At 53.2% G+C, this 12,130-nt stretch overlaps 4 protein-coding genes across 6 annotated transcripts; 2 read left to right on the forward strand and 2 right to left on the reverse strand.

The window, feature by feature from the left end:
- Positions 1–1,022: 1,022 nt before the first annotated feature.
- On the forward strand, positions 1,023–4,927 carry TrAFT101_000509 (uncharacterized protein). Its single transcript, XM_024899126.2, has 2 exons — positions 1,023–3,958; positions 4,062–4,927. Exons 1-2 carry the CDS (start codon positions 2,013–2,015, stop codon positions 4,339–4,341), a joined length of 2,226 nt encoding a protein of 741 aa, XP_024764717.2. The 5' UTR covers positions 1,023–2,012; the 3' UTR covers positions 4,342–4,927.
- Positions 4,804–5,928, reverse strand: TrAFT101_000510 (uncharacterized protein). Its single transcript, XM_024899148.2, has 2 exons — positions 5,647–5,928; positions 4,804–5,567 (listed from the first exon to the last, which is right to left on the reverse strand). The coding sequence occupies exons 1-2, from the start codon at positions 5,842–5,844 to the stop codon at positions 5,028–5,030; spliced, it is 738 nt and encodes a 245-aa protein (XP_024764718.1). The 5' UTR covers positions 5,845–5,928; the 3' UTR covers positions 4,804–5,027.
- A 217-nt stretch (positions 5,929–6,145) lies between these two features.
- On the forward strand, positions 6,146–8,728 carry TrAFT101_000511 (uncharacterized protein). The gene is made up of 3 exons (XM_024903266.2): positions 6,146–6,487; positions 6,691–6,817; positions 6,983–8,728. The coding sequence occupies exons 1-3, from the start codon at positions 6,349–6,351 to the stop codon at positions 8,415–8,417; spliced, it is 1,701 nt and encodes a 566-aa protein (XP_024764719.2). The 5' UTR covers positions 6,146–6,348; the 3' UTR covers positions 8,418–8,728.
- Positions 8,692–11,208, reverse strand: TrAFT101_000512 (uncharacterized protein). 3 transcript variants are annotated; one of them, XM_066126051.1, is made up of 4 exons: positions 11,036–11,208; positions 10,648–10,664; positions 10,534–10,557; positions 8,692–10,422 (listed from the first exon to the last, which is right to left on the reverse strand). In XM_066126051.1, the coding sequence occupies exons 1-4, from the start codon at positions 11,046–11,048 to the stop codon at positions 9,448–9,450; spliced, it is 1,029 nt and encodes a 342-aa protein (XP_065982147.1). In that variant the 5' UTR covers positions 11,049–11,208; the 3' UTR covers positions 8,692–9,447. The 3 variants fall into 3 exon arrangements, with proteins under 3 accessions (XP_065982147.1, XP_065982148.1, XP_065982149.1); XM_066126052.1 differs by having other exon boundaries at positions 10,648–11,208; XM_066126050.1 differs by lacking the exons at positions 10,534–10,557; positions 10,648–10,664; positions 11,036–11,208 and having other exon boundaries at positions 8,692–10,476.
- Between the last annotated feature and the right edge of the window lie 922 nt (positions 11,209–12,130).

A 12,130-nucleotide genomic window follows, 5' to 3' on the forward strand; every position in this document is an offset into this window, starting at 1 on the left:
GCTGGTTGGCAGTCTGTCAGCATGTAAAGATGTCAAAACACCCCGTATTTCCTTATTTATATATTTCTTTCTTTTCCACTTATACATCCACTGCACCCCATATTAGCCATCCACTAGCAGTAGTTACAGTAGTACATACGAGTATTCGCTCCTGTCTCCATCTTTGCTGCATGAAGAAAGCAAAAACGGCGATTCGGACTCCGCTCCGTGAACCAAGCTCTTGCGGTGGAGCCCAGCCACGTGTGAGAAGAAGCTCCAGTGCGTGTCAAAATCCTGCCGGCATGTGGTCTAAAAACTTGCTTTATTGGCATGTTGCGCTGAAAAGCGATGGACTGGCTGACAGTTTAGTTCCCGTGGTCTTGTTTTCGCTCCGGCATACGTGGTAATGATGAGAATTACAAGCATCGCCGCTGTATCTGTCTGTGTACGGAGTCGATCCGAGGTCTGTAGATGTGAAGAGCCAACACAAGATGGGGGCCGAAGCTGCTGGCGGGCTGCATGATCCGGCTTGGCAGAAATGGCAGGGCTTATTTGGTTGCAGTAGTAGTGCAACCTCTGCTGCTGGAGCGCTATTACTCCTAGAGGTAAGGTACTGATACAGAGTCCAGAGTCCAGTGTTAGGCATTACAGTGGAAGCTACTAACTCATGAGGTATTGAACCTAGGCACTGGTACCTGTATGTACTGGAAGCTGCTACAGCGCTGATATAACTAACCCGTTAGGTGGGTGCTATAGTTGAGTTGTATGAGAGATATCGTGCACGACACAATATGCTCAATTACGTACGAAATACAACTTTGCTACCGTGAATCTCCCTCTACTAGTTGGATTCAAGCGGCTCAGTTGTCGGTACAATTGCCCAGGCCTAGGACGTTTGATCCATGCGTCGGACCGCGGAAGGATTCTGTTGATGGCGGCGAATCAGTTGTTTGCCGGGACTGACGGGCGGGCTTGAATGAGACGGCAGAAAATAGAAGCCGAGCTGGACATTCACATTCACATTCACATTCACATCCACATTCACACATGTGCCAGCACTTACTTGTCTTGTGCGCCCTGCTTGTGCGCCCTGCTTGCTTGGGTGGGTGCGTGTTGTGTTTGAAGCGCTGCAGCTTCGACCCCGGGCTTCGCTGTTGGCCGCACCAGGTGTTGCAACAAGCGCCGACACAGGCTCGTCGGCACCCGTCAGACCAGGCCAGCAGCGAAATTCGCACGCACCACGCATCGGCAGAGCGGGAGTAGCGTCGAGCTAGGGAGTGCAAGTTCTGACCACTAGCCCAATCTGACCTTGACAGCACGCGACGATCGACTTGTACATACGCAGATGGAAAACGCTTCTCTGAGATGAGGTTGCGGCTGGGCCAATTGATTCCATCTCTGCGTCAATTGCCTCTTCTCCGCTGGACACGCTGTGAAATCGCCCCCTGGTTGGGGTTTCTGGGGTGGTTGATGGATGGTGGGCTGCGGGAGCTTCGTAGGCACTCGCGTAGATGCCGGATTCACCAAGTCTAGTACTACTAATGGGTACATAGTAGCAGTGGGCAGTGCTTCGTGTACCGCGTACATGCACCCGTCAGGCCGTCAACCATGACCGTTTACGGCTACTGGCCGGTGGGAATGCGCCCGACTGCGCGTACTTGCGCCGTCCCAAGCGCTGCCGCACCGCTTTCCAGACTGCTCAGCCCTGTGTCCACCGGCCCGTGGCAAGCTGTTTTGGCGAGAGAGAGCGAAGGAAGGGCCCTGCTGACCACTGTAGACTACAAAGCCTCAGCGCTCTGCCGACTTCCATTCTTGCCTTGCATTACCCTGTCCTCTCACTCATCTGCTAGTGTTAACCATCTCGCAGCCTCTCTTGTCTCCTCCTCCATCATCATGAGATAGAACGACGGCCGCTCGGACAAAGGAACCGCTGCCACCTACGAACCCCTGCACGCAGGAGAGACACCCGTCTCTTTTTTCCGGGCCGTGGGCGGCCTCCCACTCTACGTCGAGATCCAAAGAGCCTTCGATCGATGCGACTCTCGGGCAGCGACGAGGCCATGGCCTTGTCCGGCTCCTTCACCGCGAACGCTGCATCAACCGACTCGGCATCAACCGGCAACCAAGTACGGGCCGCGGGCGCTGCAGCGAGCCATGGCTTGGCGAGGAGCTTGGAGACGCTGCGCCGGCTGGCGATTGGGACGATGGGTGTGGATGCGACTGGGAGTGCAGCGATTGGAAACGGCAACGCAAACGCCAACGGCAGTGGGCATGTGCATCACCAGCAGTCCAGGGGCATCCACGCCAGGCTGAATGTCCAGAAGCGACACCTGGGCGGCGGCGCAATCGCAGGCATCACCGTCGGCGTCGTCGTTGCCGTTGCCCTGCTGGCCATCTGCCTGTACCCGTGTCTGGTCTACCTCAAGCGCCGCCACAGAGGCAGAGGCACGTCGCACGCAGCGTTCGATGCCGAGGCGGCCATTGCTGCTGCTGCTAGCAACGCTTCCAACGGCGCAAGCAGCCCCCCCAAGCGCCTCTCGTCGAGCGACTCGTACAAGCACAAGGGGGAGTTGACGCGCGGAGGAAGCACCGACAACGACTGGAGAGCTGCCGCCGACCACAATGGATATCCTCTCCCTCTCAATGCGGCATATCTGCAGCCCGGCGACCCTGGCTTCGCCGACAATGCCCTTGGTGCAGAGTACAGAGTCAAGGCCGAGCCATTTCTGCCGCTGGGACTGGATGATGGCGAGTTTGCACCGCGGATATCGGCCGATCACCAGCCCGGCGTGCTCAAGGGCACCAGCGCCGACTACTACAGCCCTGATATCCCATCCGAGGCCTTTGGCATGGTCACACAGCCTGACCCTCCGCTCGATTCACCCATCCAGCCTTCCTCTTCTCGTTCCAGCTCATTTCGCTACAACATGAAGCAAATGTTCCGCCGCAAGAGCGGCAGGGACGCAACGCTGGATTCTGCATTTTCACAAGCAACCATCACCGAGCTGCCAGCTGACGGAGCAATTCCGCTGCAGACCAACATCACCGCCGGTGACCGGGTTGAATCGCCCGTTAGCCTCTCTGCTGCGTCTCTACCCCTCTCCCGCGCCTCTTCTCCTTCCCACCAGCCTGGTGTCGGAACGGAAGCTGAAGCCGAGCCAAGCCTGGGACCGGTCAGCCCTCCCGTGAGCAATGCGGCTGAAGGGGCTTCCAAAACGACGCCCCCAGAGTCGCCTCACTTGTCGTCATACCAGCAGTTCCGAAAGTCTCCCTCGCCTCCTGTCGCCGCTCCTGGAACTGTAAATCCCATGGACATTATGCCCGCCTCCACGGAAGCCGAGGTATGGCACAGGACGGAGCATCAGCTCTACGAGGCCTTCCATAAGCCGTCGCCAAGTGACCCCGCCAATGACACGGCCATGCCCTCTCCCTCCCCGACACCCCCTGAAACGCAAGCTCAGCCAACATTTACAGTACAAACCCCTGGTTCGACAAGTCGTACCGAGTTTGTCCCCGACTCAACTATTATTAATAACAACAGCAGCAACAACGGCAACAACAACAACTACAACAACAACTACAACAACAACATCAACAACAACACCAACAACGATAAAACCATCAACCACAACAGCAGTAATAACCAGCAGCAGCTCGATAGTGGCGATGTCGTTATGCTAGATGCAGCCACTCTTCCTCCGACCCACGACCACAGCTTGACGGCTCCAGACGGCCGGCATCCCAGCTACCCCTCCGATCAGTCCACCCCACTCCCCGGCCCTGCCTTTACCGATGTTTCATCCCAGAACACGCCCTCGACTCAGCTGGACACTCCCTCTCCGCAGTCCGTGGGAAGTTCTGATTTCCGCCATAGTGCGTCGCCACAATCGGGAGCCGGCAGCCACTCTCCCAGGACCGGCGTCTACCGATGTGAAGAGCCCGGCTGCAACCAAACCTTTGACCAGCCACACAAGCTAAAGTATGCTCAGACCTCCAGATGTTTTTTTTGACCTGTTCCTTGACCATATTTTACTGCCTTTTATGGCCTCTTGTTGTAGATGGTACTAACTCTCTTGTTTCAGACATCACCAGCGATATCATAGCAAAGACCACAAGTGCCCATACCCAGGCTGTGGCAAGGGCTTTGGTACCAAGACTCATCTTCAAAGACACATTAATGACAGGCACGAGAAGAAGAAGAAATTCCACTGCTCTGTCACCGGTTGTGATTATTCTAGAGCAGGTGGCAAAGCATTCCCCAGAAAAGACAACTGGAAGAGACACATGATCAAGATCCACAACATTGAGCAGCAATCACTTCCAGAGCCTGTTGAAGTCGACATGGATGTAGACGGGTCATGACCAAAGCCTTCCCCTCGTCCTTAAAAAAAGTAGGAGACGGGGGGAGAGTAAACGAACCATGGAGACGTCCTCTAATAGGAAAAAAAAAAAAGATACCCTTCCCCTCCCCTTTTACACTATTCGATTGTTACAAACCTTGGCAACGCTTCCTCTATGCCTTTTGGTTGGTAACATGTTCTTCTTCTACTTCGTCTTTCGTTTCTAGCGATATTGGCCATTTCCTCACCTATCACAGAGTAGAGGACCTGACCAGGGAAAGGGGATATTTATGTGAGCTTCAGCAAGCGCTTGGATATTTTGCGAGATTCGCGAGGCGTTTTTTTTTTTAATCAACTTTAGTATTTTGTTTATTATACAAATAACCCTACTCCCCCCTCTCCCTTTGCTTATCATACTGGGGGAGAAGAGAAACAAACCAAACATTTTGGAAACGGGTCAAAGCGAGAGGTTTTTTTTCTCCTTGCTTTTTATCATATTTATGTTATTTAGGCAGGGGACAAACAGTACGCAATGGGTATATATATATAACATGAGCGGATAACCCCTTAAAACAATAAAATAAGCCAAGAAGCCGCTGATATGCTGCAATATTCTTTCTTTCTTGTTTCTTTCTTTCTTTCTTTCTTTCTTTTTTTTTAATTTCCTTTTTTTTTTCTCCTTTTTTCCTCCTTTGTCCCTGGTATTCCTTAGCTCAGCTCCTTGATTAGCTTTTTTACCAATTTCCTCTGCTCGTCTGCGCCGAGGGACTTTTGGTCGGTTTCTTGTATGGCTCTGCCGACCACGATGATGGTCTTGGTGCTATCACTGTCCACCCATAGCCGGCCGTTTCTGCCAGTCGCCGTCTCAAACTGAAGGCCGGCGTCGGCAAGCTCATCCAGAACCACGACCTTGCCCTGCTGCGCCTTCTTGGGCATCATCAGGAGGCGGGCCATGCCCACTGACACTGTGAATAGCATGCCTCCCACCAGCGGTCCGAGACCATCTGCCTTGCCTGTAGAGGCCGAGACACACTCGAGCTCGGCGTCCATGTGCTTGTTGGCCAGAGTGACGCGGGCGTATACCAAGGCCCCGGGCGCCAAGATGGGGCGCGTCTTTTTGGTGGCTGATTCGAATGAGAGCTGGGGGAGGAGAGCGGGAGCGGTGTAGTCGGAGAGGCTGACAAAGTAGACTTCTGAAGCAGACTTGTTGATGGTGCCGATGACGAGCTCGCCAACTCGCGGGATGTACTGTTCGTAGAGCTGTTGTTAGCCAATTGAAGCCGTGGAATGAGCCGTCTTATCGGGAAGTAGTGTGTGGCAAGCTTACTCTGCCGTTGGATGTCTCTACTCGGATTGCATTCTTCTGTCTGTCTGTCACCAGCTGGCCTGCCAGCGTTGGGAGAAGATCGCTCGGAGGGACATGGCGCAGGCCAGGACCTAGACGGACGGGCTTCTTGGGATGTGAGGGGATGAGGGAAGGGTCAATGTGATCGCCCGGCAGGACAAAGACGGGTTCTGAAGACATTTTTCTTGCAACAGCCGCAGCAGAAGATGCGCCAACAATCAATGAAGCGAATGAATGGCTGCTGATGGTGACGGCGATAACTCTGTCGCTTCAGCCTTGCGCGCGCGTCTTTCTCTGAATTAACCGATTTTTTTCTGGAGCTTTGCATGTGAGCACAGCTGATTGGCAGGATAAGAGATAAGATAGTGGAGGGGCATCTGCTTGATTGGCTCTAATACCACTCCATGGCGTTGTTTTAGCCTCTTGGCGGATTCGAACTGCGTTTGGCTGGCTTTTGCTTGAATTTTTTTTTTTGGAGAGGAAAAAAAAAAAAAAAAAAATAGCCCCTCCACTAAGACCGACTACCAATCCAATCCGCTACTCTCTCTCTCGTCTTTAACGCCTCTTTTCTTTTGCTTTTAGGATTGAAGACGCATCAACAATCCAACAGCCCGTCTTTCTTTTTCTCCCTATTTCCGCTTCTTTTTATCCTTTCCCCCCTAAACTTCACAAACTCCTTTCCCAATGTCTGAGAGCAACGGCGTCAAGTCCGTGGTCGAGCCCGGCGAGCGAGTCGCTATCGGCATCACCTTTGGCAACTCCAACAGTTCCATTGCCTTCACTGTCGACGACAAGGCCGAGGTCATTGCCAACGAGGACGGTGGTATGTTTTTATGTTTTCTTTTTTCCCTTTTTTTCTTTCTTTTTCCTTGAATGGATGGATATAGGCGGGAGTTGTGGCGCTTCATGGCGGAGTGGCCTCCCATACGCCATGACCCAGTATCTGGCCGTTTCTCTCTCTCTCTCTCTCTCTCTCTTGCTCTTTGACTGACATGTTTTTTTCTTCTTTTTCTTTTTTGGGTACAGACCGACAGATTCCCACCACTCTCTCCTACGTCGATGGCGATGAGTACTACGGCACTCAGGCCAAGGCCTTCCTGGTCCGCAACCCGACCAACACCGTTGCCTACTTCAAAGACTTCCTAGGCCAAGAGTATGTCATGCCAACTACCTACACTTTCTATTGAGACCGAGTCGAGGAACAAGAAGAGGAATACGAGGGGAGGGAGAAGAAGAAGAAGAAGAAGAAGAAGAAGAAGAAGAAGAAGAAGAAGAAGAAAAATAAAAATCTTTGTACTGACGAAAATGCTGCTGCTAGATTCAAGTCAATCGACCCCACACACTGCCACGCTGCTGCCCACCCTCAAGACGTCTCCGGCACCGTCTCCTTCACCGTCAAGGACAAGGCCGGCGACGAGGCCGAGGCTTCCACCATCTCAGTTTCCGAGGCTGCCACCCGATACCTGCGCCGCCTCGTCGGCTCTGCCTCCGACTACCTGGGCAAGAAGGTCACTTCCGCCGTCATCACCGTCCCCACCAACTTCACCGAGAAGCAGCGCGAGGCCCTGATCAAGGCCGCCAACGACGCCGACCTCGAGGTTCTGCAGCTCATCTCCGACCCCGTTGCCGCCGTCCTGGCCTACGATGCCCGCCCCGAGGCCAAGGTCGAGGACAAGATTGTTGTTGTTGCCGACCTCGGTGGCACCCGCTCCGACGTCGCCGTTGTTGCCTCAAGAGGCGGCATCTACACCATCCTCGCCACCGCCCACGACTACGAGTTCTCCGGCGTCCACCTGGACGAGGCCCTGATGGACTACTTCGCCAAGGAGTTCATCAAGAAGCACAACGTCGACCCTCGATCAAACGCAAAGAGCCTGGCCAAGCTCCGACAAGAGTCCGAGGCCACCAAGAAGGCCCTGAGCTTGGGCACCAACGCCCAGTTCAGCGTCGAGAGCTTGGCTGACGGCTTCGACTTCTCCGCCACCCTCAACCGCACCCGATACGAAATGGTTTCCCGCAAGATCTTTGATGGCTTCAACCGCCTGGTCGAGAGCGTTATCAAGAAGGCCGAGCTGGACGTCCTCGACGTCGACGAGGTCATCATGTGCGGCGGTACCTCCCACACCCCCCGCATCGCCACCAACTTCCAGTCCATCTTCCCCGAGTCGACCAAGATCCTCGCCCCTGCCACCAGCGCCACCGCCATCAACCCCTCTGACCTGCAGGCCCGCGGTGCCGCTCTCCAGGCGTCCCTGATCCAGGAGTACGAGGCCGCCGACATCGAGCAGTCCACCCACCCTGCCGTCACCACCGTCAAGCACATCTCCAACGCCATTGGTGTCGTCACCAAGAACGCCGACGGCGAGGACGTCTTCACCCCCATCATGCAGGCCGAGACCGCCGTCCCCGCCCGCCGCACCGTCCACATCGCCGCCACTGGCGATGTCCTGATCAAGGTTGTCGAGGGCGGCACCCACATCAAGGTCACCAAGCCCGAGCCCAAGGCCAAGGAGGACAAGGAAGAGAACGAGGACGAGGACGACTCTGACTTTGACGATGATGAGGAAGAGGAGGAGAAGCGCGAAAAGGTTTGGAAGATTGGCGAGGCCCTTGCCGAGGCTGCCATCAAGGGTGTTGGCAAGGATGGCAAGGTTGAGGTTACCATCAACGTCGCTGCGGATCTCAGCGTGACTGTGACTGCTAGAGAAGTTGGCGGAAAGGGTGGTGTCCGGGGTAACATTCAGGCTCCTTAAATGGAGAAAAATGATTGTTGAGAAGAGAGAGAAAAGAGGAAATATAATCGGGAAAAAAAGGGGGGAAAGGCAAGCATTTTAGCATATATGTGTGTGGTAGAAGCGTTGTCACAATGAACGAATGGGATGATGGCAGGGGAGGGCAAAATATCTTTTTGATTTTTATATAGATCTTCATGAGGTGAAAAAGAGGGCTTTGCTTTTGAGGCCCTTATTAGGGAAATAGAACAGAAATATGACCGATCCGTATTCTGGCTTCAGTGTAGGGGGGATAGAGAAAAAGAAGAGTTTCAACCGTCAAGAGTGGCGAGCATTTCTCAACAAACATGGAAATATGTTTTATCTCTATTCATGGATGGATTGTAAGGCTGTATATGCGCATTACAGCCCCATTTCAGTGTGATGGCGAAAACGCCGATGAGTACCCAGTAGCACTAATTACAATCGTAAGAATATACATGAATCCTTGAGGAAGAGAAATTATAAGCCTGAAAAGATAGGGACTTGGAAGTGAAACAAGAAGAAACGTATCAAAAGACAATTCGCCTCGCAAGCTAGGGGGGGAAAGAGAAGAAAAGCAAAGACAAAAGAAAAAAAAAAGAAAAGGAAAAAAAAAAAGGAAAATGCAGTTCCCATCTTTGGAATAATTCACGCAGACACCATCCCAGGTAAACTCCACGCTACCAAATCATCCCTCACGTCCGACTCCCGAATCTCCTTTGTCCGCTTCATGTGATCCCTCTCGCGCTCGCTGCTGCCCATTGTCGGCGCCGCGCTGACGAGGCTGCCGACGCTCCTTGTGCTGAGCATGTCGTCATCTCGCGAGGGCGTCTCCCTGCCGTCCTCGCGGAGGATGCGCACGCCCTTCCTAAGGCGGTTGAACCCGCCGCCGGTGACGGTTGAGACGCTCTTATCGCTCGAGCCGCTGGGTGTGCGGTGATGGTGGGGGCGTGGGCTGCTGGGGGGTTATAGGAGTTGTTGCTGCCGCGGCGGAAGTGGTTTGACGAGCCGGAGTGGTTGCGGCGGTGGTTCATGCCCATGCGGCGGAATTCGTTGGGCCGGAGGGTGCCATCCTCTTCATAGTCGTCATCTTCAGAATCTGGGCTGGTGGCGCTTCTGTGCTTTGTTCTCCAGCCGTTCCCACCGGCGAAAATGTCCTCGATGCACTCATCGGTATGGAGTTCAGAGGGCTGCCGAGTCCAGGAAGCTGCGAGAGTTCGACGATATAAATCTTGGACCTCAGCAACATCTCTATTCTTAGATAAATTTGGCAAAGCTGTGGGAGGAGATCAGTATCAGCATTAGTATCAGCATCAGTATCAGTGTCTGCATCGGCATCGGCATCGGCATCGGGATGGTGCGTGACAGTGTGACGACGCAGACTCGGCAGAAAGATCGACTTACGTCCTAGAACTTCATCTTCATTCTGTTCTGGAGCCATGAAACCCGCAATTCCCCCAAACACTGGGGCCGTCTTCAATGGTGGCGCAATAAAGCTGCGTTCACCGTCCACTTGGATGAGCAGGATACTAATCTTGAGGGTGCTGTTGACTTTGCTGTCCTGCATGAGATACCTGCGGACGATGCCCTCTTCAGCATCTCTTTGGACTTCGTCGGACAATTTCAAGTCGTTGGCACTCGTTGGGCTCCCTGAGCTATTCGTTCGTTTTCTAGTCGAAGGCAAAGCATTTATCTCTCTCAAAAACGTTTCGCTCTCCTCAACATATTCAGCCAGGTTGAGCTTGATGTGGCCGAGTGAAATCTTCTCTGTGAGAGCAAATTCTTGGACAATTTCGAACTCTATTAGACACTCATTGAGGCTGTTGCTCTTGTCGACGGACATGCGAACGCCTGTTATTACTTTGTTGAAGCTGTATTCCACCCGATGATTGGCGATGGCCGCCTTGGGCGTGCGACCGCGATGGTCGGCATGCATAGAATGCGGTAGATGCCATTTGATGAATGAAGTTCCAGAAACAAGAGGTACGTTGTTTAAATCATAAATCTAGTAGTCGAGCGGAAGCGCAAGCGTTAGATGAACAGTCAAACCACATACGCGTAATTGAAAAGAATACGTCTCATCTACGTATCGTAAGTCGTAGCAGTAGTGGCTCACCTTTAGATGAAGTTCAAATTTGGGCTAAATATAGCAGAGCAGTGTTAGTGGTACGGTACGTTTCATTGATACAAGGTAAGGGTGAGCGCCGAGATGGCCACCGAATCGCCTCACCTTGCGCCCCTTGCCGACTGAGGGGAAAAAAGAAGGCATGTTAGTCGTCAAATTCTCACGTGTAAGCACAACAACAACAAGTCTATCACAAACAAGTCTTTCGGATATGCCGGGAAGAGAGACAAATTTCACCAGGCTAGCTCACTTGAGCTGAAGAAAGACATGAGCAGAGAGAAGCAGAGCAAAACAAAAAACACCGACAAGAATAATAACAGACAAGGTGGAAGGGAAAAAGAGAGAAGAGCCGCAGCAGTAGGGGCCACGTCCGCTGAAAAGGCTGAAGGAAGCAGAGCATGCGGCGCACCCACGCATGCATGACAGGCCGCCGTGCCCAGTCGGCCCGTGATAGTTCACCACATAACAAAACGGGAGAGATTCATTGGCTTACTCAGGGTAGCCATTGCAGGCTAATAGAAACCAAGCACCAATGCCGGCAAGGCCTAGGCCGTTTCACTAGTATGACTTGGTTTGATGCTGCAGAATATGATACTGCAGGCGATGAGTTTAAAAAAAAATGGGAACTGGAATTGAAGCTCCGACGCTACTGTAATAGTGGTAGCAGTAGCAACACGAACCGGTAAGGACTAGCCGGCGAGGATGGATTCCGGCGACTTTTTGATGCTGGAGCGTGGGGGGTGATGAGATGAGATAAGACGGGACGAGACGAGACGAGACGAGACGAACTTGGCCGGAACAGGTTGTCGAGAATGCGGAGCCAAGGATGGTGGGCGAGCGCGGAATGGCGGACTGGCTCTCTCGCTTTCGGGGCCTGAACTATCGCAGCGGCCTGGCGTTGGAATGCGGACGTTGCATCGCCATTCGGGCTGGCTGCGAGGTCTGGAGGCGCGTGCTGCGAGCCCCTATTGCGAGATGAGATGTGAGACAGATGAGCTGCATGCTATCGTGGGCGTGCCATGGATACGCGTACCTTTTCAGGGATGAAAAAAGAGCTCTATAAATATGAACCCGGCCCTACCGATTCGTATTTGCGGACGGTGGTAGCGTCGTTTGTCCGACAAGGGGTGTGGCAGTTCCGATATTGCCACCTTGGCGAGACGGTGGTGATGATTTCGAAGGGAAAGTCAAGAAAGAAAATGAAGAGACAGAGAGAGAGAAAAGCGTGGTTTGGATGAAAGTTTGCCTTTAGAGAGTTCAGGGCGTCAAAAGCTGTAGAGACTTGAAATATGATTGACTTCGGCAGACTCGGCAGCGCATCCGTGCAATGGCTACTATCATATGGATCTCCAGATTGATTATTGGGGTCGTTGGAAAGGTGGAGAAGAAAAGTGTGGGCAGCAAATCCGGCCATTGGTCTTGCAGCAGTGGTGGGATTCAGGCATGTGCTGTGCCGAATTATAGAGCTGTCGTTGCTTCTTTAGCACGTGGGAAGCGGCCACTGTAGGCGGTAGACTCGCTGACAGACAGCCAAGGCGGAGCCCGATACGGGGCACGGCAGCCTATATTGCAGCTCCAACAGCCCAAA

The sequence above is a fragment of the Trichoderma asperellum genome, chromosome 1 (genome assembly GCF_020647865.1).
Source record: "Trichoderma asperellum chromosome 1, complete sequence".
NCBI classification, from domain to species: Eukaryota; Fungi; Ascomycota; class Sordariomycetes; order Hypocreales; family Hypocreaceae; genus Trichoderma; species Trichoderma asperellum.

Bases quoted from the DNA above. Each gene is read 5' to 3' on its own strand.
- TrAFT101_000509 (XM_024899126.2), top strand. From the start codon at position 2,013: ATGCGACTCTCGGGCAGCGACGAGGCCATGGCCTTGTCCGGCTCCTTC. The intron at 3,959-4,061 runs GTATGCTCAGAC...CTCTTGTTTCAG, and splicing joins GACCAGCCACACAAGCTAAA to ACATCACCAGCGATATCATA.
- TrAFT101_000510 (XM_024899148.2), bottom strand. From the start codon at position 5,844: ATGTCTTCAGAACCCGTCTTTGTCCTGCCGGGCGATCACATTGACCCT. The intron at 5,568-5,646 runs GTAAGCTTGCCA...CTCTACGAACAG, and splicing joins TAGAGACATCCAACGGCAGA to TACATCCCGCGAGTTGGCGA.
- TrAFT101_000511 (XM_024903266.2), top strand. From the start codon at position 6,349: ATGTCTGAGAGCAACGGCGTCAAGTCCGTGGTCGAGCCCGGCGAGCGA. The intron at 6,488-6,690 runs GTATGTTTTTAT...TTTTGGGTACAG, and splicing joins CATTGCCAACGAGGACGGTG to ACCGACAGATTCCCACCACT. The intron at 6,818-6,982 runs GTATGTCATGCC...TGCTGCTGCTAG, and splicing joins AAAGACTTCCTAGGCCAAGA to ATTCAAGTCAATCGACCCCA.
- TrAFT101_000512 (XM_066126052.1), bottom strand. From the start codon at position 10,686: ATGCCTTCTTTTTTCCCCTCAGTCGGCAAGGGGCGCAAG. The intron at 10,558-10,647 runs GTGAGGCGATTC...TGCTATATTTAG, and splicing joins CAGTCGGCAAGGGGCGCAAG to CCCAAATTTGAACTTCATCT. The intron at 10,423-10,533 runs GTGAGCCACTAC...CTCGACTACTAG, and splicing joins AATTTGAACTTCATCTAAAG to ATTTATGATTTAAACAACGT.